The 27778-nt window shown below is 42.9% G+C and overlaps 1 protein-coding gene across 9 annotated transcripts in view; it reads left to right on the forward strand.

Annotated features, from left to right (window-relative positions):
- B4GALT5 (beta-1,4-galactosyltransferase 5) overlaps window positions 1-27778 on the forward strand; it is a 75479-nt gene that overhangs the window by 29148 nt on the left and 18553 nt on the right. For 6 of the 9 annotated variants that reach the window (XM_042980187.1, XM_042980183.1, XM_042980184.1 and 3 more), the window contains one exon: window positions 26814-26948. In XM_042980187.1, coding sequence (XP_042836121.1) covers window positions 26814-26948 — 135 coding nt within the window. Of the gene's footprint in view, window positions 1-8024; window positions 8121-26065; window positions 26190-26813; window positions 26949-27778 lie in introns of those variants that run through there. The other 3 variants (XM_042980190.1, XM_042980189.1, XM_042980188.1) reach the window with 3 other exon arrangements.

Genomic DNA, 27778 nt, shown 5'->3' on the forward strand with positions numbered 1-27778 from the left:
ATCTGGCTTTCTAGATGAATAATAATAACAGCGAACATTGAAATAAATGTAGTCCTTATTATGTTCTAGGCTTTCTTCTTAGTGTTTTACAAATATTACCTCATTTAATCCTAAATGAGGTACAAATATTGTTACCCCTATTTTTATGGGTAAAGAAACTGAGGCACGGAATGGTTAAGTAATTTGCCCAAGGTCATTTGGCCAACTAGGATTTAACCACAGGTGGTTTACATATAAAGTTGATACTGTTATGTATGTTATGTTATATTAGAGGGAGCGAGTAGGGGAGAGGGGCAGAGGAAGAGAGAGAGAGAGAGAGAGAGAGAATCCCAAACAGGATTCTTGTGGAGCTTGATCCCACCACGACCCTGGGACCATGCCCTGAGCTGAAATCAAAAGTTGGGACGCTCAACCCACTGAGCCATCCAGGCGCCCCCAAAGTTAATACTTTGAACCACCGAACTATTTATCTGGCAGCTAAGTCACAGTTTAAAGATGAAAGGAAACCGGAAGACCCCTAATAGGCCGAACAGAACACCTTTGTATGCGGCTACTGTGTAGCTTCTCATCTGAACATTAACTATTTGTGAGATCAAAACAGTTTATTTGTAACATAACTGCTTCATTAATCATTGCTAGTTGGGAGTTTTTATCTGCTGTATACAAGCTTCTTTCAGTCTTCTGTATTATTTCTATCTTTATTTTTCTCTTACAAAAGCATATGAAGGTATAGAAAATTAAAACATTACAGAAATGCATAATCTTGGAAAATCAAAAGCCCTTCACAATCCCACCTCCTCCTCCAAGTAAGTGCCGTTAAGCAGCCTGGTGCATATTCTTCTAAGCTTTTCTCTGAACATAAGCTAACGTATTATTAGTTTTTGAGTTCATTTCAGGTGTATTATTCTTGCTGTAAATATCAACATGGTATTTATTAAGCTATCTGTCCGTAAGGCCAATTTCTTAACAGATTTCCTTGATGTCGTTGATTGTGGGGCAAAGAATTTACTACCATTCTCCATCTTTCACCTTTTTTGCATGATCCGTTTTTCTTCTTTTAAATATTGCTCATAAAAACTAGAGTTGTCAGTTTTCTCAGCGTCGGGTTGGTTTGTGTAATTTGCTAACACCCCTCGTCTTTAACCTCCTTCATCCAAACAGGATCTCCCCCCGCCCCCTAGTTCTGGTCATTTCGGCTCAGAAGGTGAAAGGCAAAGCAGTATTAACAGGACATCGGAATAGAAGGATAGGATATGTATCAATGAAGATGTGGACTTTGAAAATTAAAAATACAGCTCAGTAGGAAATGAGTAAATTGGAGAGCTAGAGCTTGAAACAGGTTTCAAATTATGAGCACATATGGTATTTATTACTTAATTGCAACTCTAGACTGGTGTTTGATTTTTTTTTTTTTTTTTGAGAAGTTTATCTTTAACTTTAGAGGTATTTGTCTATATTTGGAATGTAGCATAAGCCAAAATCGTGTCTTCAGATTCTTTTTAAGTACGAATCCTAATTTTTCCCCTCTTCTGTTAATCATTTGACCCCTCCCCCCCATTAGATAGAAATTGTGAATTTTTGCCTTAGGCTTGCTAACTATACCACACGCTCTTTCAACTCTAAGTATTTATTTATTTTTTGGGTTGCTACTGTATGTTAGGCCCTGGGATAAGCGAATAGAAATCACAAAAACCCCTGGCCTCGTGGAGCTAATATTCTAGCGTGTAGGGGTCAAGTCAGACAAAAAAGAAAATTATATATATTTAGTGATTAGCGCTGTGGAGAAGGATAGGCAGAAAAGGGAAAGTGCAGATGGGTGTTTTTTGTGGGGCAAGGGTTGCAATTTTTTTTTTAAGTTTATTTGTTTTGAGAGACGGACAGAGCGAGCACTTGCGCATGAGCAGGGGAGGGGCAGAGAGAGAGGGGGACAGAGAGAGTCCCAAGCGGTTCTGCACTGTCAGCGAGCAGCCCAACACGGGGCTCGATCTCTCGAACCTGAGCCGAAATCAAGTCAGAGGCTCAAAACTGAGGCGCCACCCAGGTGCCCTGAGGGTTGCAATTTTAAACATTGTGTGGCCTGGGAGGGTCTCCCTGAGGTGACGACTGAATACTTTCAGAAGTGAAAAGTTGCGCCTGGAGGGTGGGTGGTTGTGGGGGGGGGGGAGCCCCTTGGGCAGTGGCCTTGAGGTGGGCGCTTGCACAGGGTGTCTGGGAGCAGCAACATGGCCAGTGTGGCTAGAGCAAAGTGAGTGAGTTGGAGAGGAAACGGAGCTGCCCTCAGAGGGGAGGCAGAGGCACACACTTGTGGAGCCGGGCTGGGCAGACTCGACTGTTCCGGGCCGTGCAGTCCGTGCTGGCAGCTACTTTACCTTGCAGCTTGGTGGCGGACGCAGCCCTGGACAGCGCAAAACGCGCGGGCGTGGCGGTGTTCCGATAATAGCATGTTACAAAAACAGGTGGGGGGCAGGATTTGGGCCCCCAAGTTTGCCGACTCTTGATTGAGGAGAGCAGCTGTGGCCCAGAGTTGGACTTTACTCCCAGAGAAAATGAGGATTCATTGGAGGTCTTTGAATAGAGAGGGGTGAGATCAGTTGACTTGTGTCTTGAAGGACGCCGCGGGGCGCCTGGTTGAGAATGGCTGTTGAGGGGGGAGGTGACGGTACGGTCACCCTTAAACCAGGACAGGAAGGCTGCAGTAGGCAGAGCAGGTGGTAGGTGAGGACGGGGATTTGGTTTTGGACAAGCTTGGGAAGACCGTTAGGCATCCAGGTGGGGCTGTCAAGGGTGCAGTTGGCCTACAAGACCGGTCGGTGCCCAGGAGAGGTCACGGCTGATCTCAGTCTGGGAGCCTTCAGTGTGTGAATGGCATTCAGGGTCATGAGACTGGATGGAGAAAGTAGGAGCCGCTGTAGCTCTGTCTGGACTGCGTCACTACACTTGGAGTGGTGGTTCTTTTCATCCTGAAATGGGCTTTAAGGATGGAACCTTCGTGCCCCTTGGGGTCGACATACTATCTACCACCTCTAACCTCACTAACTCTAGTTCTTACATACAGCTTTTTTAGAAATTGTCATGAAATACGCACAGCATACAATTCACCGTTGTACACATGGTAAGCATAGAGTCAAGTGCATTCAATTCACTGAGAACGTTGTGCAGCCGTGACCATTGTCCCTTCCCGGAACTTTTTTCTCATCCCGATCAAAAACTCTGCACCTGTTCAACAGTTCCCTGCTCCTCCTTTCTTCTGGCCCTTGGTAATCCCATTTCTTCTTTCTGTCTCAATGAATTTGCCTGTTCTAGGTCCCTCATATGAGTGGAATCCTACAATATTTGCATTTCTATCTGGCTTATTTCACTTAGGTTAAAAGGTCCTCAAGGTTCATCTATGTTGTAGCCTATCAGGGCCTTCATTCTTTTTTTTTTTTTTTTAACTCTTTTGAATAATTAACATAAACTTTTTGTTTGAGTCCTATTTCGAAAAGGGGTTCGAGAGGTCTCAATGACTCAGCCTTGTGTTCCAGAGCACTCCGGGTCTGTGGGTCTGGAAAGCTGTGAGAACTTGAAGTGCCCCATCGGCCCATGCAACCCTCACTCTTACTGGTGCAGCGAGTAAAATAGTGACAGTGATATCAAGTAGCTGGATGAGTTATCCTCTAACCTGACTTGATGAATTTTTGATATTATGTGGCATTTTTATTTTTACTTCATTTTTATTTTTACTTCATTTTTATTTTAAAAAGTTGTTTTATGTTTATTTATTTTTGAGACAGAGAGAGACAGAGCATGAGCAGGGGAGGGGCAGAGAGAGAGGGAAACACAGAATCCAAAGCAGGCTCCAGGCTCTGAGTTGTCAGCACAGAGCCCGACGCGGGGCTTGAACTCACAAATTGCGAGACCATGACCTGAGCTGAAGTCAGATGCTTAACCGACTGAGCCTCTCAGGTGCCCCTTATATGTGGCATTTTTAATCAAAGGATAAGCTTGTCTCATTTGAAATAGAAAACCTCAAAAAGTGACAGCTTAAAGGTGGCAATCATGGCAGAGTAGATCATTCTGGAACTGGGATGAGAAGTATTTTGGAGAGCATAACTTTACAACTTGCTCATTTAACAAATTGCTAAGATTGGGGGCAAGTCCTGTAATGTTCGCCTGTTGCTTCCAGGCGTTTGTGGTGTTATTTGCCATATCCTAAATAACCTCTTGGCTCTGTGCTAGATAACAGCGGTATTCATGGCAGGGAGTGCATTGAGGGAGAACCTGGCCCTCCTTTGGGGTTCAGGAGTTAAGTCCACTGAAAGCTCAGTTGACGTGTTGAACAAGGCGTTGTTTGTTTAACCAACATTCAGTCTCCTAGACAAGGCTCAGTAATGTTCTTCCCTGTGGTGGCAAAGAATGATGGGGGGGGGGGGAGTGAAAATTAATTTCTAGCTTCACTTGCAGCCTGGCAATTGCAAAAAAAAAAAAAAAATCTTTGTGTAAAAAAAAAAAAAAATGAGAAGAAAATTAGAGGCAAGCGGTTGTTTTGAGGACACAGTCCTGGTTTAGTTGTTTCCGGTACAGCTTTCAGGTCATTTCCCAAAGCTCATCGAGTCACGCCAGCAGTGCTGAAAACAGTGCACCGCAAGGAGTTGAAAAGGAAGATCAAAGTAGCCATTGTTCTCTCCTTTTGAATTGTGGTTAGTCTTCGGGCTGGCCCTAGGTTTTACAATTTTTCTTTTCTTTTTTTTTATGGAATCATCTAGCGGGCAAGGAATGAAATTAATATATCTGGGAGATTGGAGGGGACTTTGCTTTGGGCGCCATGAACCGTGAGAACTTTTCATTTTTGCCCGTTAGCTGTACTAGCAGTGACAATCTGTGTTGAAGTACTTCCAAAGGCCCAGGATCGCCATGGTCTTAGAGCAAGCTTAGTGGGAGCTTTTAGGCCACATCAAAGCAATCATTGACTCTCAGCTGTTTTCCTATAAAATTAGGAAATCATAATACTTCATTGAAATGAAATGAAACCCCTTAACTCTTAATTTGCTTCTTGATTAAGGCTTGAGCAAGGAGAAGTTTGAAAAGAACGTGTCCTTGTTACCTGTCTGCCTCACTTTGTCCTCCCAGAGCCCTGGTGTGCCCCTGGATGGCTTCCAGGGCTCAGTGATCATGTATCTTATCAAGCATGCATTGCTAGACTTTTTCAAAACCTCATGACCAGCCGATAATAAGTCTTGCCTTTCAGAGCCAGTGTCCACACCATTGAGTGTGTCTGCTTAAGGACTCACGGCTGGTGCCCAGCTTGTGGCTACAAGAGGAAGGCACCTGCATTCTTTGAACAGTAGGTGAGTCAACTCAGGAAAAGGCCTAAACTCTTGTCCAGCCAAATTATTATCTACTTATTCTGGACTATAAATAATGCTTTGACATGCATTTAATTCTGTTTGAGTTCAGGGTTGCTTCTGGTTTTCTCTCTTGGTTCCCTTGGGCTGTTTCTGGGAAATTAGTAACCAAGTTGACCTTCATCTTTTAATTTAGCTCAGGAGCCCTAGGCTGTATCTGATTGGCGTTTCAGGAGGGGTGAGATCTAGGCTCACTTCCAATGTCATCTGATTCTCTACCTTGCCATTCTCCTTTGCTCTAAAGAAATAAAATTTGTTGACTCTGCCATAAGGTGGAAAAATAGCTTTAAAAACATTTATTTGTTTATTTATTTATTTATTTATTTATTTATTTTAATGTTTATTTATTTTTGAGAGCAAGAGACAGAGCGTGAGCAGGGGAGGAACAGACAGAGAGGGAGGCACAGAATCCGAAGCAGGCTCCAGGCTCCGAGCTGTCAGCCCAGAGCCCGACGCAGGGCTCGAACTCACAAACTGCGAGATCATGACCTGAGCCGAAGTCAGATGCTTAACTGACTGAGCTGCCCAGGCGCCCCAGATGTTTATTCATTTATTTTTAAGTAATGTCTACTACATCCACTGTGGGACTTGAACTCACGACCCTGAGATTAAGAGTTGCATGCTCCTTCAGCTGAGCCAGCCAGGCTCCCTGTGATAGAAAATATCTTTTAGAGCACATGCCAACATATGACTTAGAAGATATTTCACTTATCACATTAACCAAATCTGTATGTAATTTTGGAGGGCGTAAGTCTTGCTTTGTATTGCGTTCTGCTTATATTTAAGCTTTGTTTCATCCGTTCAGCTGCATAATAAAACAGCACTCTCCCCTCTTTCCCTACGCAGACCGTCCACTTTAGAAGTGAGAAAAAGATAGAATCGAAGAAGCCTCACTTTAACAGAATGCCACTAAGTGTATGGAGCTATAGCATTTGGGATCAGTGATCAGTGTTCACAGTGTAACTGGTGTGAAAGGGGATTAGAAAGTAGAAATGATAGTACACGTCAGCCACGGTTGAAGTTGCAGTGTCTTAAAGGGCGATGCTGTCCCGGAAGTGCTGCTTTGGAAAACAGGAGTGAGGTGCAGTGCCGGCGGGGGCGACGGGTGGAAGGAGGTGGCGCGCACTTTACCAGACTGTGCGTCTGTCGTCTTATCTTGGGGCCAGACTCTGGGGAGGGAGGTCACTTTAAGACTTCTCGTACTCAGGCAGAGCTAGCAGTTGACTTGAGTGTGGGTCGTCTTCCCATGACAGCTGGTGTGGTTCTGATCATCTTTGAAGCCCTGTGGCTTTCTAGCCCATGCTCCCCACGTAACATCAGAAGGTTGCAGTGCCCTCTGGCCGGCACTCTAAGTCGCTTCTGAAAAGGCTGCAGAAAGACCCCAGGGAGCAAAGAAGTCAGCACAACGATGGCACCTCTTAAAAGAAAGGCACACGCACTTCTTGGGAGGGGGTGTATTCAAATGCCCCAGCCCCATAATTTGGGGATGGCAATGCCTTTCTGTAGGTGGAGGAACACAGAAGTAATTCTCTGCTCCTCAGAATGACTCCCCTTCATTATCCACCACATTCCTCACCAGAAGGCCGCAGGTCTAGTCATCGTGAACATGGAGTATGAATGCCATTCAACCTTGTTCTTCTGAAGAGTGAGACACTTGCTGGGCAGGGTTTTCCTTTTCCTCCCGCAAAACGGGCCAGGACAGCTGTTCACTGTCTTCTGTCCAGTTGTGCCTCTCCTCCCTTCAGCCAGCTTCTTAGCGGTTTTGCTAAATGCCTGCTGTAGCCCTCCTACCGCAGGACCTCCGCAGTCAAGGCACATCTGTCTGCCAGGTGCAAACCGTGTTGTCTGTAAGAGCAACGGGACTTCAGAGGGAGTTGATCATTTGGCAGCTACATCATGCTGGGTCTTCAGGTGCTCCTTTCATCCTCCTCTCTCCCTCTCTGTCTGTCTCTGTCTCTGCCTCTGTCCCTGTCTCTCTCTCTCTCTCTGACAAGGTTAGTATCTTCAGTCAATAGCTTAACTTGATCTCTGCTTATTACTGCTCCCAGAATAAGTTATTTGCACAGACACAGATATAATCTCATAAAATTACTTGGTACTAGTGGCCTGCTGTGAGCATCATTTTCTTGAGTTTGTTGTGCTCTAACCACGAATTAGCAAAAGACACTTCAAGAGAACCTTTTTGTGGATCCATTGAGAGGAGTCATTTGGGTAGAAGGTTGTAGTTGGGGTTATTTGATCATTTTTGTATCCTTCTAGGTGAATTTTCGGTCTATTCTTTAGTTCACAGCTTTCTTAGAACTTCTTGTTCTTGTTTTTGCTCTTTACTTTTGCTTTTTACCTGGTATTATTTTTAACCCCTCAAAAATTTTGCAGTTACCCCATCAGTGGACTGGTCTTTTTATGAGCAGGGATCCAGAAAGTATGAAGCTTTGTTTGGGGAGCTGAATTTGGGGCTGGGGGAGCCTTCTCTAACCAGAAGACTCAGGACCTGCAGTTGTTGAAGAACTGGGTTTTTTCAGGGTGGCCTCATAGTACAGTGACCCCACTCTAAAGATGGAATCATTCACTTACCCCCTTAATGGTTTGCCAGATTGTTGAAGTAAAGTCTGGACTAAAAATTTTGTTCTTTTTTAACAGTGATCTACTTGTGAAAAGCACAGATGGCTACTGACAATTTATGAATGTTAGGCATTTGATGATTTTCAAAATAACTGTGGGAAAGAAAAATCCAAGGTGAGAAGAGAGACTAAAAATCAACGAGCCACATTATTGGGTTTTGGGGTCTTCAGACCGCAAAAGAAGCAAAACAGAGTACAGGCACACGAAATCGGCTCACAAGGTTGTGATAGTTCAGGTTTGGGCTTCCTGTTCGCTGAGCCCCTAGAGCATTGATTGCAGTAGGTTATTGGTCAGAGGCCCCTGCAGAAAAACCCACGGGGCCCTAAAGCCGCTTTGAACGCCTAGGTGTTGGGCGTGGTGGGAAATGTTAATTGGCCTCTGAGTGAACTAGGAGCTTCGAGGATTCTTATCCCTTGATAAACTTACTCCCTCCGGCAGTCTTGTTAATATTTAAAAATAAAGTGCTGAATCTATTACAAAGCCCTGTAATTTAATTTTTCTGGCATTTCAGTGCTCTGTGGTTGTTAGCAGAGGGTCGTTTTTATAAAGTCTTTGGGCATACTGAGTTTTAATTCTTAACCGATAAAGTTTTTTTTTAAAGTTTATTTATTTTGAAAGAGGGAGACACAGCGGGGGAAGAGCAGAGAGAGAGGGAGAGATAGAATCCTGCTGCCAGCTTAGAGCCCGATGTGAGGCTCAGACTCACGAACCGTGAGATCATGACATGACATAAGCTGAAATCAAGAGTCAGATGCTTAATCAACTGAGCCACCCAGGCTTAAAATTTTTTTTTTCTTTTTTGATTGTAGGGTGTGTAGTCCTACGAATTTTTGCCTGAGAGTTAGGCCAACCTCAGGAATTAGTCACTTTTCTTTCTGTAAACCTGCAAATGTAATTTTGAAAAGGAGCTACAAATAAGCCAGCTCGGGAATACTGCTTGCAAAGAGTGAGGGAAGCACATCTGGGTTTGGTGTTCACTGGAATCTTCATTCCCCTTCCCTTTTCCTGAGCACTTGCTTTTGTTTGGATGGTTGATTTGTCCTGGGAATTTTTGCTTTGTCTTCATCTTGGGTTTTGTGTCTCTAAGTTCTGGGCAAAAGGAGGGAGCGGCATTGTCTGAGATCTTGGTTGGTTCCAGAGAGTTGCTGATGTCCATCAAGGGTGGGATTGGGGAGTGGCAAGGTCTGAAATTGCACAGACAGAGGCCAAGTTTCATGGATTCTCCTAAGTCATGCAATGCATGAGGAATTTGAACTTGACCTTGGAGGCAGTGGAAAGCCATTCAAATATAAATAGAGGAAGCAACAGGAAAATTTATTTGTAATTTCTCCTCAGCTCTCCTATGAAGTTATAGGTAAAGAGTAAATGCAATTGTTGGTTTCAAAGACAAAATAAAGAATATATTTTTTGTATAGAATAGATGCTGAATGTTTTCACTTCTTACATGAGCGTTACTTAGGTGTTTACTCCCTGTATTACAATTTTTTATCCATTTACAGGATTCTTCGTATAGTATTAATATACTTTAATTTAGATCTTGTTGGCAATTTAGATATGTCCAGAATCAAACACCCCCCCCAGCTTTTTATTCTGAAAAAATTAATACCTACAGAAAAATTAAAAGAATAATACAGTGAGGGGTGACTGGGTGGCTCGGTTGGTTAAGTGTCCAGCTTCGGCTCAGGTCCTGATCTCACGGTTCGTGAGTTTGAGTCCTGTGTCGGGCTCTGTGCTGACCGCTCAGAGCCTGGAGCCTGCTTTGGATTCTGATTCTCCCTCTCTCTCTGCCCCTCCTCTGCTCACACCGTCTCTTTCTGTCTCTTTCAAAAATAAATAAACATTAAAAAAAAAGTTTTTTTTTTAAAGAATAATACAATGTATACATTACCCTTCATCTAGGGTCAACAGTTATTACCTTTTGTTTTATTTATTTTAACTCTGGCTTTTTTCTTTTTCCCTGAGCCCTGTGAAATTAAACTGTAGCTACATCAAGACATCTAACCTCTAAGTGCATCAGCATGGATCTCTTAAAAATGATAAGGATAGGGGTGCCTAGCTGGCTCAGTGGGTGGAGCATGTGACTCGATCTTGGGGCTGTAGGTTCAAGCCCCACGTTGGGTGTAGAGATTGTTTAAAAATCAAATCTTTAAAAAAATGATATTTTCAGGGTACCTGGGTGGCTCAGTCGGTTGAGCTTCCAAATTCAGCTCAGGTCATGATTTCACAGTTTGCAAGTTGGAGCCTTGCATCACAGCTCGGAGCCTGGAGCCTGTTTCAGATTTTGTCTCCCTCTGTCTCTGCCTTTCCCCCACTCGTGCTCTGTCTCTGTCTCTGTCTCTGTCTCTCTCTCAAAAATAAAAGTATTTTTTTAAATGATATGTTCCTGTATACTATTATTTTCCTGTATACTTTTATTGCAATTAAGAAAATTAACAGTACTTTGATAATATCTTTTGATATCCAGACCATATCCAGATTTCCCCAGTGGTGCTCAATTTATAGCCACCCTTCCTCAAATTGCATACTATATTTGATTATGTCTCTTTGGTCTCAGTCTGTAGTCGTCCCACCCCTCCCCATATCCTTTATTATAGTAACTTCGAAGAGTCCAGGCCACTGGTTTATAGAATGTTCTACATTCTGGAGTTGCTTGGTGTCCGTTTGATGTGTTTTTTAACCCCCTGATTTTTGTAAGCTGGAAGATGGTTCTGAAAGCTTGATTAGTTTTAGGTTATGAGTCTCTGCCAAGAATATTCTCAAGGTAATGTTGGCTTGTTCCAATGTTAGTAATGCCCGTTTCGATCCCTTGGTCAGGTGGTCCCTGTCTGAACTCTCCATTGTAGATGTACCTTTTGCCGTTTGTAATCAAGTAATCTGTGGGAAGAATTTTTTAATGTTCCGGAGTAGTCTTCCAAGTTTTGACCATGCATTCCTCTTTCCAGAGCATTCTTGGTTGGCCCTTCCATTTCTTTGGACTTGGTAGGTCTTGCATTGCTTAAGCACGTGAGCATCACTTACAGAAAGAAGTGCTAATGTCTGATCATTCTGGATCAAGTGAAAGATAAAACAGTATAATAGATGAGAGACCTGAGCCCAGCATTCTGCATGGCTCAGAGGACCCCTCTCTAGGACTACAATTTGATGTCTGCTAAAGACAGCCATCTGGTCTGGAGGAAGGTATCATACCCACAGGGTGTTAAGGGAAGATCTTTCTTTGCTAAGTGTTTATGCCTAGAGTCCAGACATTTTCAAGGGCTTTCTATGGTAATTTTTGCCTTTCTATGGAAATCATGGCTCTGATTTCATGTGTCTGACAGTGTGAGTGTTAATGTCAGCTAGAATGATGCCTTTTGGAAACACTTAAATTCCTAAAGAGTGGGTAACCCTATTAGTCTGTTATAATCTTCCAGGCTAACAGTAATATGATTATAATATATTATCCCCATAGGACATGGAGAATAATCTCCTTTCCAAAAGAGGATCAGGAGAGAGACCAAAGAAGAGTATGTGAAGAATACTTTGGGATTGTAGACTGGGCAGAAGAAGCTTGCTTGGTGAAGTTATAACTAGAAGGATCAGAATTTTACGATAATTAGGAATCACATGGGTGTAGGTGAAGGTGGAATGATGGTTTGGGGTTGGAGAAATCCTTTGGGTCTGGAGCAGTAAAGAGGGGGGAGCAAAAGCTCAGCTGTGTTTTTGTGTCCCCTTTTCCCCATATTAAAATGCATGATTGTTTTAAAAAAACAATCACCTAGGTGCTTGTGGCTCAGTTGGTTAAGCGTTTGACTCTTGGTTTCAGCTCAGGTCTGATCTCAACGGTTCGTGGGTTCAAGCCCCTCATCGGGCTCTTTGCTGACAGCACAGAGCCTGCTTGGGGTTCATATTCTCTCTCTCTCTCTCTCTCTCTCTCTCTCTCTCTCTCTCTCAAAATCAATAGATTAGAAAGAAAGAAAGAAAGAAAGAAAGAAAGAAAGAAAGAAAGAAAGAGAAAGAAAAAGAAAGAAACCACATTCAAAGGCAGCATTCCTAGAGTGTGTTCATAGATATTCAATAGGTGCTATGTGAAAAAGACATTCTTACTAATGAGAAGAAAAGCTAGTAAATACAAGATAAAAGGGGCCAGCCAGATGTCCACGGTGGATACTCCCTTGCATGCTTTTGGCTTCTGTAATCTTGCTTGCCTCCTGCCTGTACCACCCACTGCATAAGTGCCCCCTCCCCTTATTCTTTTGTCTCTCAGCCCCCTACCATCCCAGCCTTAGGAGAAGGCCAAGGCCGAGTTTCGGGCTCAGCCTTTGGAGGTGACACCACTCGGCTGGCACAGGTGTGAAATAAACCGTCTTTGCTGATTCCCCGCTTGTCTCTTCCTGGGTGCTGAGTATTTGCTGTAGCAGCAACTCTGGAAAACTTGAAATTTGCGGTCAAACAGATTTGGTTGCTGCAAGAACTTTCACTGTTGGAGCAGAGAACTTCTTTATTATATGAGGGTTTTTCTGACAGCCATGGGAATGCTGCATGGTGACAGAGAAAGGAAAGTGTTGATGACCCATAATTCCACTGAGCAGAGATGACACTGTGAACATTTGATGCGCAAATTGTAACACTGTTTTATGCATGTATTTTCCTGTGTTTCTTTTTCTTTAATACAAATGTGATATATACTACATACACTGTCCCACAATATGATTGTTTAGATGAAATAATGATTGCTCAGTTTTCCATGGCGTTGACTTGGCCATAATTTTTGTCCCCAGTCCCTTTTGTTGCACATTTAGGTAGGTTTGTGGTTTTGTTTTTATAGATAATACTGAGATAAACATCCTTGAACACACCTATTTGTCCGGTTTCTTATTTGCAAAAGGATAGAGGAAACTTAGGTGTAGGCAGATAGCATTTCGGAGGTGAGGAAATTCAACTCTTTGCTCTAGAATTGCGTTCTTATAAATCACAAGTAAAATATAATTTTTCAGCGTGGTAACAGAGGGAGAAGAGAGAGAGGGAGAGAGAGAGAGAGAGAGAATTAGAAGCCCTTTTATGACCCTTGTTCATTGTAGATAGCTCCAGTATAATTTCCTGACCCGTGTGTATGGGGAAGGAGGTGGCCCTGGGAATGTGCTTTCCCATCCAGTCGAGCACCCTTTCCAGCTTTACCATGAAGGGGGCTGAAGCACAATGTTCTGGAAATGAAGGCCAACAGTGTAGGACAGTCAAACCCTAACCAGTTCTGGGAAGGAAGAGGAGAGAAGGCAGAAAATGTAAATCTGAGGTGTATGTGGGCCAGTTTTTCCAAAGTGAAGAAAGAAAACAACACACTTAACCATCGTGAGATTTGAAGGGTAAGGAGACTTAGCAGTTCGATGATTCTCAAGGTCCCAAGGGAAGGGAGAAGAATCAGAATTTTTCAGTATTATATAATTCTGTATTTTGAATGCATTTAGTATAATTGTATCTGCATTTCTCCTGTGTATCAGTGATGGGGGTCGTGGCCTGGTTGGAAAGAGATTGAGAAAACCTCATACAGTTCAGTACGAACATGATACAGATGGGACAGCCAAGGTCCAGAAAGCACAGAGCCACCAGGGACAGGACTTAGACCAGGACCCCCCAGTTCAGGAACTTCCCCTCCAGCTTTTCCGTTAGAAGGAAGATATTTATGAGGGGTTTCTAACCTTTCCCGTCATATCTGTTATTTGCGTGGTACACATAAGCTCTACTCCCCAAAGACAGAAAGGTAGAACTCCTTGTCAGTATGTAAATTCTTGGTTTCTGCAGACATTTCTGGTTCTAAGAAGTTCTTCTGGGCTTCAAGGTAGGGAGCACTTGAGCAGCCGTGATTGACAACCTTCCTAGAACAGAATGTTGATATGGGGGTAATTCAATTATGACAGCTACATACTTTATATGCTTGCTTCTCCACCCGCCCCCCCACCGCTCCCGCCAGCCTGACAACTAAAGAATGAAATTGTGTATATTTTGTTTATTAATGTCTCTTGTCAGGTAAATTCACTCTGGCTGGAGGAATCCTTTATTTTTTCCCCCCATATTACACACACACACACACATGTTGTAGAGAAAAGTTGTAAAAATAGAAGGAAAAAATCAAATCACATACTGTTTACACCTAAGCCTGTTAGTAAACTTGCTTTTAATCTTCTTTTGCCTCATGCATGTGCTCGTTCCTCAGCAGTAACTACCTAATATAACAGAACTTTGTTTCAGGTTAAGGGTGATAGTCTGTGTTAGGTGTTCTACATTTGTTCTGCGTATAAGGTTTCATAGTTTGTACTTGTAAAGTTATAGGTTCTGCCAAGAGTACGTATCACAATTAACGTATCTGTTATTTTATTGTTGCTTTTGAGTTGTTCTCTAAGTTTTTCTTGGAGAAATAATTCAATAAAAGACTCTGCGTGTAGAATGCCCTCAGGTTTGGAATAGTTTGCTTGAAATTGCTAGAGCAGAGGATGGGAGCATTTTTATGGCTCTTCGTTGAATCTGCAAATAGTTTTTCCAAAGGGTTATACCAATTTACACTTAGAGCAGCAAAGTTGGTCAAGGATAAGTCTCACTGTGCCCTTTTCTGGCCGAATCTTTCTAGTGTGGCTGCAAAAAAACCAGCGTACAGCTAGCTTTAGAAAACAGGTCACCTCCACCAAATGGCCATAACAACATGCTCTGTGCCAAGCTGTAATTCATCAATTTAATAAATAGTGAAGTGTCTACTGTTTGTCAGACATCGTAGATGGGAGGGGGTGGGAAGAGTAACACATACCCACAGCCTGCTGGAAGAGCCATGCTCACAGGTATGGGGTCATGGATAAGAGTTTATGTATCCCTTGGGAAAGAGCCAAGACCATTCTAATCCTGGGGGTGGAATGATATCAGGAAACACTGTGAAAAGGGCCATTAAAGCTTAGTGTCACCGGAGCACATTCAGACAGGAGAGGTGGCAGCCGCAGCAGGAGGTGGGGTTCTGCCTGGTCATCCGGGAGGGTGGGCCCAAGAGGTGGGCGGAGCCTTTGTCTGGCTGGAGTCAGCTGCTGAGAGCGGTGTTGCTCTGTCGGTCCCCCCCTCCCCCCTCCAGTGACATCTCCACCTTCTCTGCAACTTAACCCCCAAGGCAGAGCCAGGGTAGATGCAGGCATTGGATGGGAACAGTGCCAGATGGGTCATTCATAGTTTTCTCTGACCCAGGGTTCTGTGCAGGTTACACAGTGCAGGACTGGGGCTTCCGTGTTTGCTGAGCCCCTCTTGCGGGTCTGTACCTCTGAAGGTTGGTAATCGTGCTATTAGGAATTGGGGGGGAACAAAGCTGAAGCTTAAGTGATTGCCTTAGGCAGCTTGGCTAGTTAATATCTGTTTAGGCAGCATTTTCATTTCTAATCTCATGTACAGTTTAATAATTTAACAGCTAATACACTAGCAGGGCAGTGGAAACGTTAACAGAGTATTTCATAGTTGTTAATTTTTACCACTTGGGTTTTTTTTGCTCTTTTTTTTTTTTAATTGGTGGGAATAATAACCAGGGAGGGTGAAAAACGGAACTTACGATTGACTTGGTGGTTTTTCTGCCTCACATGGGAAGAACTAGGAAAGCAAAAGATTTGTGGACTGAAATTTTTCCTCCATAATTTTGGGGATTCCTAACTCTCTTAATGCTCCCCTCCCATAACACCCAGTTTTCTTTAAATACTTTTTGTGTGAAAATTGCCACACAGTTGCTCTGGAGCAGTAAAACAGATGTGCCAAAGACTAAATTTATTTTCAAGAAATTCCTTGCATCTTAAAAAAAAAGTTTATATTTTCTTTCTTAGATATGTGCCACAGTGTACTTAACCACCTTGGGTCTTTCTATCTCTCAATGTCTACTGTAAGCCTCCAGTATTTAAGTAGATCTGAAACGCAAAGATTCAGGATCCACATTAGAGCCTCAAACTTAGTACGTTCTTATAAAACTTAATAGAATTTTAGGGACGTACCACACTATATCATGAGCACGGACACCCACTACTGAAGTGTGATATTGGGAGCCAATCAGGTGTAAGATATTGACCCTACGGATCCAGATGAAAGGAATCTGTAAGCAAAGCGTGGGAACAGTAAGTGTGCATTCAAGAGATTTCTAGGCATTTGAGAACCGGAGAAACTGGAACATAGTATTTGTTAAAAAGTTGGACTCTGGTGACAGAGAACTCTTGGCTACACACAGTTGAGTTACTTTTCCCAGCCTGAGTCCCCTCAGTCTATAAAATGAGGGTAGTAACCGACCTTGGTTTAGTGTGAGGTGGAAATGAGGTGACAGACACAGGTATCCAGGAAAGTGCTGGCACACGGGCTCAACAAATGCTTGAGTTTTCCTAGGAATCCATCTCTTTGTAAGGGCTTGTGTGTGTGTGTGTGTGTGTGTGTGTGTGTGTGTGTGTATTATATGGATATTATAACCAGAATAAGCGGGGGCGCCTGGGGGGCTCAGTTGGTTAAGCGTCCGACTTCGGCTCAGGTCATGATCTCACAGTTCGTGAGTTCAAGCCCCACGTGGGGCTCTGTGCCGACAGCTCGGAGCCTGGAGCCTGCCTTGGATTCTGTCTCCCTCTCTCTCTGCCCTCCCCCACTCTCACTCTGTCTCTCTCAAAAAAAAGTAAACATTAAAAACATTTTTAAAAAAGGAGAATAAGTGAATGCATTCTTTTACAGAACTCCTCTGTGCGGAGCAGTGAACCCTGGTAATCTCTGTTTTTGGTGGTAGAGATCAGTTATTTTTCAGGTTCTGGTTTTTCTCAGAAAATACTGGTCAAAAAAGGTGGCGCAGGTTTTGCAGATACTCTGGCAAAACTCAAAGTCCAAACTTCCTATGACACCTCTCTGTTCTTTGTTTCCCCTTAATTTTCATTGTTATCTTGTGTGTGTTCCTTACATACGGGGGAAGGGAAAGGAAGTGAGCAACCTTCCTGTTTTCCTGTCTTTAATTCCTTTTCTGCTTCTGTTCCCTTTCCCCGGCCTTCATTTTATATTGAGAGCGTGGGCATCTGAATGGGGTATAACCCTATTGGGGTTAACGGGGTATAATCTGTTCATAGATTTGTCACCGTGTTTTCCTGGAATGTCCTTGACACTGTTATAAGTCACACATTTGTGTGGTCTGTAGGGTGGTCAGAGCAGAGATGCCCGGTGTGAGTAAATCCAGGGAAAGAACACGTGGTCCGACAGCCTGGTCCAGTGGGAAGTGGCACCTTTGCCTGTCAGGTGCCTGCCCCCCGCGCCAGCTCTCCCCGGGTGTGGTTAGTGTTAGCAGTCCCCAGCTTTCCATCCTGACATCTTCCCTCCATCTGCTGGCTTCCCAGATTTTGGCAGACAGGACATTCCCCCCGCTGCTTCACGTAGAGCAAAAATATGGCCTTTGGTAAGATTTAGACACCCAACTTTTTTTTTTTTTTTCAATGTTTATTTTTGAGAGAGAGGGCGTGCGCGCAAAGGAGGGTCAGAGAGAGAGGGAGACACAGAATCCAAAACAGGCTCCAGGCTCCAGGCTCCGAGCTATCAGCACAGAGCCCGACATGGGGCTCCAACCCACGAACCGTGAGATCATGACCGGAGCCAAAGTCGGACGCTTAACTGACTGAGTCACCCAGGTGCTCCTGGACACCCAGCTTTTAATAACCAAGTGGGATTCTGCACACAGAACCCTAGTCAGTTCATCCAAAGAATTTCCTTCCTTTGATTAAGGAACTTAGGTTGTAGATACTAAAAATACGAGTCCTTTTTCTGGAGCCATGAGTGAGTAAGGGCTAATTTATATGTTTGGATTTATACCTGCCAGTCGGCCCACCCGAAATCTGACCCTGGACCATTTCTTCAATGTCAAGCCCCTAAATATAGCACATAAAGCCCTTTGTGATCTCACCCCCTTTGTTTTTCTGGCCTCCTCGCACGTTTTGCCATACACACCCTTCATTCCAGCCATACTGAGCTGCTCTTTGATCCTCAAACATATGTCTCCCCTGGTGCCCGTTCGTCCTCATGGGCCCTCTTCCTGGCCTAGACCTATGCCGTGCTCTTCCCGACTCTCCTCTTCTTGAGACTGTTTTCCTGACCCTGCCCTCACAGAGGGATTTAGTGGCTGCTCTCCTGTCCCTTGGAAACGGGACTAGTTACAGGTTTCCTTGCCTGGGTCCTGCACTGCAGACAGTGACAAGGACTGTACCTTATTTATGGTGATCTGTTTATCCGCAGAGTGGAGGGCAGTTCTTGGCACATGATAGGTATATAATGGCTTCCCTTTCACGTGTTTCTTTCTATAAAAATGTAAGTGTATAAGTTTCACCTTATTACTTAAACAATCAGAAACAATCACACATGTGCACATGTGTATGCTGTTACTTCTCTTTGCTTTTTTTTTTTTTTTTTTTAATTTATTTAACAGGATATCCTGAAATTCAGTTCACGGATTGTCTTCATTCTTTTTTTTTTGGGGGGGGGGTACATTTAATGAAATCCACAAATAAGTGAAGCAATATAAGTGAACAGCTTGATAAAGTTTCACAAAATGAACACAGTATGTAAACAGTACCCAGGCCAAGAAATTAAAAAGTTACCAGAAGCCCCCTTCCAACCACACTGCCCACTCCAAGGATACCTGTTCTCCTGACTTCTTACTCAGTAGACTAGTTGTGCCTGTTTTTGACTTTATACTTCATGTGCATGGAATGATATGTACGCTCTTTGGTTTTTCTGCTCCACATGACGTATGAGAGACCCGTCTGTGTGGGTCTGTAGTTGTAGTTCATTCTGGTTGCTGTATAGATTCTGATTCAGATGAGCTACAGATTTTTAATCTGTTCTACTGCAGATAGACCTGTGGGTTCTTTCCAGTTTGGGGCTATTTTTAATGGTTCCTCACTCTTCTTTATGGCCTCCTAGTACTCCATCCACGTAGGTGTATGGTCATGTATTCAACCAATCTTTTTTGGATGCACATTTAGGTTCTTCCCAATGTTTTTCTATTACAAATAATGTATAAGGTTTTGATTAACTCGTGCGTTATATTAGGAGCATGAAAAAAAAAAACACCCAACTTCATGAGGAAGGAGAGTCCCAGAGAACATTTTTGGGGGGAAGAACTAATCAATTTGGCAGCTCTGCTCAGTTGGTAAAAAGGAATTGCAGAACTTTTCTTAGGAACAGGTTAGTTTGGGGAACATTTTGGGTTTCTCTCATAAAGGAGTAAGGGCTAATATAAGAGAAGGGCTGAGAATCCCGTATCTGTACCTCCTTGGGCACAGCCTCATTCAGAAGATTCTTCTGTTTGTTGTCCTCATTTATTCACTTATTTACATTATTTGTTGTGCACCTTCCTTGTTCGAGACACGTTGTTCTAGCTACCAGGGGCATAGCTCCCTGCCCTCAGGGAGCTCACGTTCTAGTGAGGGAAGTAGCCTAGACAAGACAAAGAAGAAAATGTGTAGTGTGTCAACTAGGAAAATAAAGCTGGGAAGGCAGATTGGGCTGTGGGTGTGCGTGTGTGTGTGTGTGTGTGTGTGTGTGTGTGTGTGTGTTGGGGTGTTTGGGTATTGGGGGTAAGACACAGGTCTCCAAGAGCGGTCAGGAAAAGAATGGCTTTCTCTTTCTACTTCTAGCTTACCAAGCCAGATGTAACCAACATTAAGGACACACATGTTTAGCCTAAAAAAATTATGAACTCTCTAAATATGTAGAATTCTGTTATTTTGTCTTTTCCTTAAATTATTTTGCTCCTAATCTGGAATTTCAGATCTTGTAAGGAATTTTTATGAGTCACAGTCACTTATTAATGTGTGTGTTCAAGTGAAAATCATTTACCTGATTCATAAGGATGTGGAAGCTGATCGGAATTCTAATGGAGAGGAGAGAGTATGTCTTCCGGTTTAGGAGACCCAGTGCTTTGCTTCCGGAAACGCTCTAGTTAAAGCCATGGCCCAAGGCTGCTTACACTGGCATGGGGATGGAAATTTCCAATTGTGTGCACCCGAATGGGGCTCATTTTTCTCAACTGCTTTATGGTCATAAGAGATCCCTTAACCTAGATACTGGGGCTGGATAGTAATTAGGGTTTCTTGTGAAAGTGTAAAAAAGTTAACAGTATGCCTGAATTTGTAGTATATGTTATTTTGACATTTATCACACTGCATTATAATTGTTTAATTGTGTCTGTACCTTACTCTGTGTTGTCTTACTCATGCTTGGCCCCCAGTGACCTAGTACCGCCTGTCAGAAGCACCCAGGAAAGCAGGCGCTCAGTAGATTCTTGTTAACACAATGGAGGACTCAACAACAGAGTGCCAGTTTAAATCAGGTTAAAAAAACAATACTAATAAATAAATTCATTTGTTTTTTGTTTGTTTGTTTTGTTTTGTTTTTAGTTGTGATTGAGCCACTGTTGATCAAGACCATATTATTGGGAAGGACTGTTTTCCCAAAAGCTGATTATCAAAATGTTACAGAATACCTAACCTCACCTGTCTCTGTTTTTTACTTCACTGATTGTATGACCTTGGGTAAATGACTTCTGGAGGACTTGACTTCCTTATCTAAAATAAAAAATCAGGATGATATCTACTTCACGAAGATGTGAATTTTACCAGTGGGTAAAAGTGATTCGGAAACATTTTGGACCCAACTCAAAGCAGGATTTTCTTTGAAGATGGCTCTGTTTTACATACTGATTCAGTCTTCTTGGAAGGCACAGCTTTTGGGTTGGTGTGGAAGTATTAAGTGGTCTTGAAGAGTGTTTTTCTTTTCTTTTTTTTTATAATTTTATTTTTTTAATTTACCTCCAAATTAGTTAGCATATAGTGCAACAATGATTTCAGGAGTAGATACCCTAATGCCCCCTACCCAATTAGCCCATCCTTCCTCCCACAACCCCTCCAGTAACCCTCTCTTTGCTCTCCATATTTAAGAGTCTCCTATGTTTTGTCCCCCTCCCTGTTTTTATATTATTTTTGCTTCCCTTCCCTTGTGTTCATCTGTTTTGTCTCTTAAAGTCCTCAAATGAGTGAAGTCCTATGATATTTGTCTTTCTCTGACTAATTTTGCTTAGCATAATACCCTCTAGTTCCATCCATGTAGTTGCAAATGGCAAGATTTCATTCTTTTTGATTGCCAAGTAATACTCCATTGTATATATATACCACATCTTCTTTATCCATTCATCCATCGATGGACATTTGGGCTCTTTTCATACTTTGGCTATTGTTGATCGTGCTGCTGTAAACATGGAGGTGCATGTGTCCCTTTGAAACAGCACACCTGTATCCCTCAGATAAATACCTAGTAGTGCAATTGCTGAGTTGTAGGTAGTTCCATTTTCAATTTTTTGAGGAACCTCCACAGTGTTTTCCAGAGTGGCTGCACCAGCTTGCATTGCCACCAACAGTGCAAAAGAGATCCTCTTTCTCCGCATCCTCGCCAACATCTGTTGTTGCCTGAGTTGTTCATGTGAGCCATTCTGACAGGTGTGAGGTGGTCTCTCATTGTGGTTTTGATTTGTATTTCCCTGATGATGAGTGATGTGGAGCATTTTTTCATGTGTCGGTTGGCCATCTGGATGTCTTTGGAGAAGCTTCTATTCATGTCTTTTGCCCATTTCTTCACTAGATGATTTGTTTTTTGGGTGTTGAGTTTGATAAGTTCTTTATAGATTTTGGATACTAACCCATTATCTGATATGTCATTTGCAAATATCTTCTCCCATTCTGTCAATTGTTTTTTAGTTTTGCTGATGGTTTCCTTCACTGTGCAGAAATAGTTCATTTTGGCTTTTGTTTCCCTTGCCTCCAGAGATGTGTTGAGTTAAGAAGTTGCTGTGGGCAAGATCAAAGAGGTTTTTGCCTGCTTTCTCCTCAAGGATTTTGATGGCTTCCTGTCTTATGTTTAGGTCTTTCATCCATTTTGAGTTTGTTTTTGTGTCTGGGGTAAGAATGTGGTCCAGGTTCATTCTTCTGCATGTCGCTGTCCAGTTTTCCCAGCACCACTTGCTGAAGAGACTGTCTTTATTCCATTGGATACTCTTTCCTGCTTTGTCAAAGATTAGTTGGCCATACGTTTGTGGGTCCATTTCTGGGTTCTCTGTTCGGTTCCATTGATCTGAGGGTCTGTTCTTGTGCCAGTACCATACTGTCTTGATGATTACAGCTTTGTAGTATAGCTTGAAGTCTGGGATTGTGATGCCTCCTGCTTTGGTTTTCTTTTTCAAGATTGCTTTGGCTATTTGGGGTCTTTTCTGGTTCCATACAAATTTTAGGATTATTTGTTCTAGCTCTGTGAAGAATGCTGGTGTTGCATTGAATATGTAGATTGCTTGGGTAGCATGGACATTTTAACAATATTTGTTCTTCCTCTCCAGGAGAATGGAATCTTTTTCCATTTTTTGTGTCTTCTTCAATTTCTTTCATAAGCTTTCTATAGTTCTCAGTGTATAGATTTTTCACCTCTTTGGTTAGATTTATTCCTAGGTATTTTATGGTTTTTGGTGCAATTATAAATGGGATCGATTCCTTGATTTCTCTTTCTGTTGTTTCATTGTTGGTGAATAGGAATGCAATCGATTTCTGTGCATTGATTTTATATACTGCCACTTTGCTGAATTCATAAATCAGTTCTAGCAATTTTTTGGTGGAATTTTGGGTTTTCCATATAGAGTATCATGTCATCTGTGAAGAGTGAAAGTATGACCTCCTCCTGGCCGATTTGGATGCCTTTTATTTCTTTGTGTTGTCTGATTGCTGAGGCTAAGACTTCCAATACTATGTTGAATAACAGTGGCGAGAGGGGACATCCCTGTCTTGTTCCTGGCCTTAGGGGGAAAGCTCTCAGTTTTTCCCCATTGAAGATGATATTAGTGTTGGGTCTTTCGTATATGGCTTTTATGACCTCAAGGTATGCTCCTTCTATCCTTACTTTCTTGAGGGTTTTTATCAAGCAAGGATGCTGTATTTTGTCAAATGCTTTCTTTGCATCTATTGAGAGGATCGTATGGTTCTTGTCCTTTCTTTTATTGATGTGATGAATCACGTTAATTGTTTTGTGGATATTGAACCAGCTTTGCATCCCAGTTATAAATCCCACTTGGTCGTGGTGAATAATTTTTTTAATGTATTGTTGGATCCGGTTGGCTATTATCTTGTTGAGGATTACTGCATCCATGTTCATTAGGGAAATTGGTCTATAGTTCTCCTTTTTAGTGGGGTCTCTTGTCTGGTTTTGGAATCAAGGTAATGCTGGCTTCATAGAAAGAGTTTGGAAGTTTTCCTTCCATTTCTATTTTTTAGAACAGCTTCAAGAGAATAGGTGTTAACTCTTCCTTAAATGTTTGGTAGAATTCCCTTGGAAAACCTCTGGCCCTGGACTCTTGTTTTTTGGGAGATTTTTGATTACTAATTCAATTTCTTTACTGGTTATGGGTCTGTCCAAATTTTCTATTTCTTCCTGTTTCAGTTTTGGTAGTGTATATGTTTCTAGGAATTTGCCCATTTCTTCCAGATTGCCCATTTTATTGGCATATAATTGCTCATAATATTCTCTTATTGTTTTTATTTCTGCTGTGTTGGTTGTGATCTCTCCTCTTTCATTCTTGATTTTATTTATTTGGGTCCTTTCCTTTTTCTTTTTGATCACACTGGCTAGGGGTTTATCAGTTTTGTTAATTCTTTCAAAGAACCAGCTTCTGGTTTCATTGATTGAGGAGTGTTTTTCAAAATCTCATCCAATCTTGAGTCTGTGAATTCATGTTTATTTTCTTTTGTTTGGCAAAATGTATCTCCTCAGTCTTGTTTCCCCCCCCCCCCAGCATTGTGCTAATTCCTGTAGATAATTAGAAAAAGCCTTAATAGGTGGTTTGAGTAAATTTGTTATTTGAATGGGAAGACCAACACATGAGACAGTTGTTAGGAAACTAAGACAAAATATAAACAAAGGGCAGATTTTTGATAATCTGTAACAGTACCACAGAAATTCGAGGAGGACTAAAGAAGTGTGTAACTGGGAATTGAAGGATTAATGAGATTTGCATGGTAGACAGGAGCGCAGAAGCCCCCGGATGGAAGGCTTTTGAGCAGGAGCAGTGTGGATAAATCTGTAATTAAGGAAGATCCATCTGGCAGCTTTGTGTAGGAGATAAAGACTGGAAAGCTAGCTCCTTAACAGGAATCGTGTAAGCCACGTGGGTACCTGAAATCTTTGAGGGAGAGGTGTTGGCTAGAGCAAAGTCCTAAAGCTCAGTCCTCTGAGCATGGGTGCACCTGTGCGGGTCCGTGGCTCAGCTGACCTTGGTGAAGCTGCATAGAGAACCTGAAGTCTAGAAACTGACCGTAAGTTGAATAGTTCTTACTTGCCTCTTAGGATAATTATGAGGATTAAATGAGATAAAGAATTATGTAATGAAGTGCTCAGTGAATGCAACTTAACTATTTATTATGTAGCTGCACTTCCCTAGAGCCCTGGTTCTGGAAATGTCCTCAGACCCCCACACTGGTATCGCCTGTGAGGTTGCTGCGAGTGCAAATTCATGGGCCCCACTCAGGCTCCAAGTAGCTCTGCAAGGTGGTGGGCAGGGAAAAGTTTGAGAACTGCCCCAGAGGAATCCTGCCCTTGGGATTCCAGAACAAAGAAAGGGAGAGAATTTAAAAGAGGGGCCAAGAACAGTGTCCTTTGCAGTGTAGGAGGTAACAGGCACCGAGAAGGTTGTGAAATTTAGGGAGAGGAAAGCAGTGATTTTTTGCAGTGCCCACGAACTAACAGCTGTACACACAAAGTTTAATTAATATTTGTTTCTATGTTATTGAAGACAGCTGGTTTAGTAGTATGTTGGGGATGGAAGGAAGATTTAGGACAGTTATATATAATATGTATAATGTATATATCATAATAATAAAAGATACCATGAAACTACATTGGAAATTTATTACTGGGTGGACTTTACATCTTCTGTTTAGGGATATTTCTGGACTGCCTACCTCCTGTGACTGGGCATTGTGCTGTCTACCTGCTGTAAAAAGAAAGTGGGATGTGACTCTTGCTTTCAGAGGCTTCACGGAATTACACTTTTTAAAGGATTTGAAGGGATCTTTTGCCGTAACTCCTCTGGCTATAGAGAATAAACACTCTGATCTCCTCTCTGCTGACGCCAGAAGTTAACGTGTGGTTGTCTTCCTGTCGGTGCAAGGCCTACATCGAAACTACCTAATTTCTCCCGAAAGCATTCTGAACATCGACTTTATTTTTAATTTGTTTATTATTTTCTGGCTCCGGATATACCTTCGGGATCATTGAAATCTTTTGCAGTGTTTTATGTCCCTGTTTAACACGGGCCACCTGGGGTTTTTCATGGAGAGCTGTGCCCGATGGTCCGTCCCCATCCCCACCCCCGTCACCAGTGCAAGCAGCGAACACAGCAGCCTGAAATACAATAAATTGACTTCTCCGCTTCATCCACTTAGCCCTTATTTACTGCCCATTGTGCGCAGGACACCGAGACGATAATGGTGAAGCAGTGTCAACAAAACACGACTCGTGCCCGAGGCCACGTGCATCGAGGCCGAGTGGCCCAGACGTAGCGGACCTGTCTGGGGCTTGGTGGGAGGGCAGCCACGTGTTCAGAGGGTCTCCAGCGCGGGCCGGAGTTCAGATTTGCAAATGTGTGTCTTGAGACCTTACCATGTCTTGGAAACGGACGACTTGGTAGTTGAGATTGCACAGGGAATGCAGGCGCTGTGCTCGCGCGTAAGCAAGTGGAGCTCACTCCCCAGAGATGACGATGATTGGACAGTCAATGCGAATGATCGTGTGTCACGATTATGTTTTTTGCTTTGGTTTGGTCTTACTGAGGGCCGTTGACATACGAGTCTCGGGCGTGCCGCACCGTAGCTCAGTACTCGTGTGTGGTACGAAGGGAGTGCGTTTCCGTTGCACGCGGACCAAGCAGCCTGCTCGTTTCCCATTTGCTTTGGACTTCGGGGCTGGGGTGGGTGGGTAGTCAGACTGCTGGCAGTCTTTCACTGTCTTCTGTTTCTCTCCAAACCCCCCAGAGAAAAGTAGCTGGACCTTAGTACACCACTTTCAGAAGGTTGCCAAGACCAGACCTGGACCTAAGTGTTTGCAGTAGGCAGAGCGGTCAGTGGTTTCCTTTCATAGCCAGTGAGCGTTGAGAAGGTGAACTTAAAGCGAGATGAGATCTTCTTTAAATTAAAGGTTTTGTGATCATCACAGCTCTAGAATACCGATTGGCTATTTGAAGCCCTGGTGGAATATAATTTTTGTAATTTATGTGTTTGGGTTTTTTTCCTCAAGCTGCTGAATATTGACAGAAATGCCCCCTTAGTCCTACTCAGCTACCCAAGGAATGTTGGTGTCTTAGGAACATAGAGCCCAGGATGAAAAATAGAGTTAAGGCATTTGGGGGTTTCAGGGCTGAAAAAAGTGGGTTGTTTTTTTTTTTAATGTTTATTTGTTTATTTGGGTTTTTTTTGTTTTTTTTGAGAGAGAGATAGAGAGCGAGCAGGGGAGGGACAGAGAGAGAGGGAGACAGAATCCCAAGCAGGCTCCGTGCTGTCAGCACAGAGCCTGATGTGGGGCCCAAACCCATGAACCATGAGATCATGACCTGAGCTGAAAGCAAGAGTTGGATGCTTAACCAACTGAGCCACCCAGGCGCCCCTGAAAAAGCTTTTTTAAAGAAGGAAAGCAAGTGAGCCAAAGTATGTGTGTTTATTTTGTTTTGTTTTCATGATGGCTTTTGAATTCACCTCTTTTCCCCTTCTCTTCTGTTTTCTGCAGTGAACACCTACCTCTTCATGATGCAGGCTCAAGGCATTCTGATCCGGGACAACATGAGAACCATCGGAGCTCAGGTTTATGAGCAGGTGGTTCGGAGTGCTTATGCCAAGAGGAACAGCAGCGTGAATGACTCAGGTATATTTTTAGTCAAGAGATGGTCTGATTAGAATGTCTCCTCCCCAGAGAGGTAAATTTGGTTCGAATAATTATTTGTGATGAGAAAAAGTGCATTGTAAAAGAGAGAAGGTTTGGCTGAGCCTTCCCTTCTTCCTAAAAAAGAGGTTCTTGCAAAATGAATCCTTCTTCGTGTTGCCAACACTATACTCAAGGTGACTGGATGACTCCAGTTTTGCTCCTGATACTTTTCAGGGTTGGGGGGGTAAAGAATATCTTTTAAGACCCCTTTTTTCAGCCTCTAAGAGGGGACTAAAATTAAGCTTATGTTTAGGACACCAGCAAAACAGTTGTTTCTGGAAAGAATTTGATTTCAAAAAATGTTCCATACAGCCAACGAGGAAAAACAGAACTTGGTTGGACTTCCTCACACTTGCTTATTTTATGGCTCAACGTTGTGGGGTTGGTTGGATCGTTGGTTGGTTGGTTGGTGGGTTGGTTTTGTCTCGTTAGTTGCACGTAGTGGTGGTCCACGGTATTTTCAAAGTAAATCTGGCCGTGGTTGCCAAACAGGAAGAGTTGCTCCAACTCTGTTCTTCCTGTTGGACTGTGCTTGAATTTCGCCAGCCCCATAGGACTTGCTTACCTCGTTGGTTATGAGTGCTTTAATTGAGACTTCACAGATTTCCATTTCATAATAATCACGTCATCTGGGACAGCCTCCGCAAATTAACAGCCACTTCTGGAAGAAATGTTCAATAGTTTGCCTGGTTTATCTTCCCTAGTCAGGTGTGGTTTTCACCCTGTGGTTTAATTCCAGCTACGTGGCTGAGTTTGGTAGTCAGAATCCT

This window comes from Panthera tigris, chromosome A3 (assembly GCF_018350195.1).
Source record: "Panthera tigris isolate Pti1 chromosome A3, P.tigris_Pti1_mat1.1, whole genome shotgun sequence".
Taxonomy (NCBI): domain Eukaryota; kingdom Metazoa; phylum Chordata; class Mammalia; order Carnivora; family Felidae; genus Panthera; species Panthera tigris.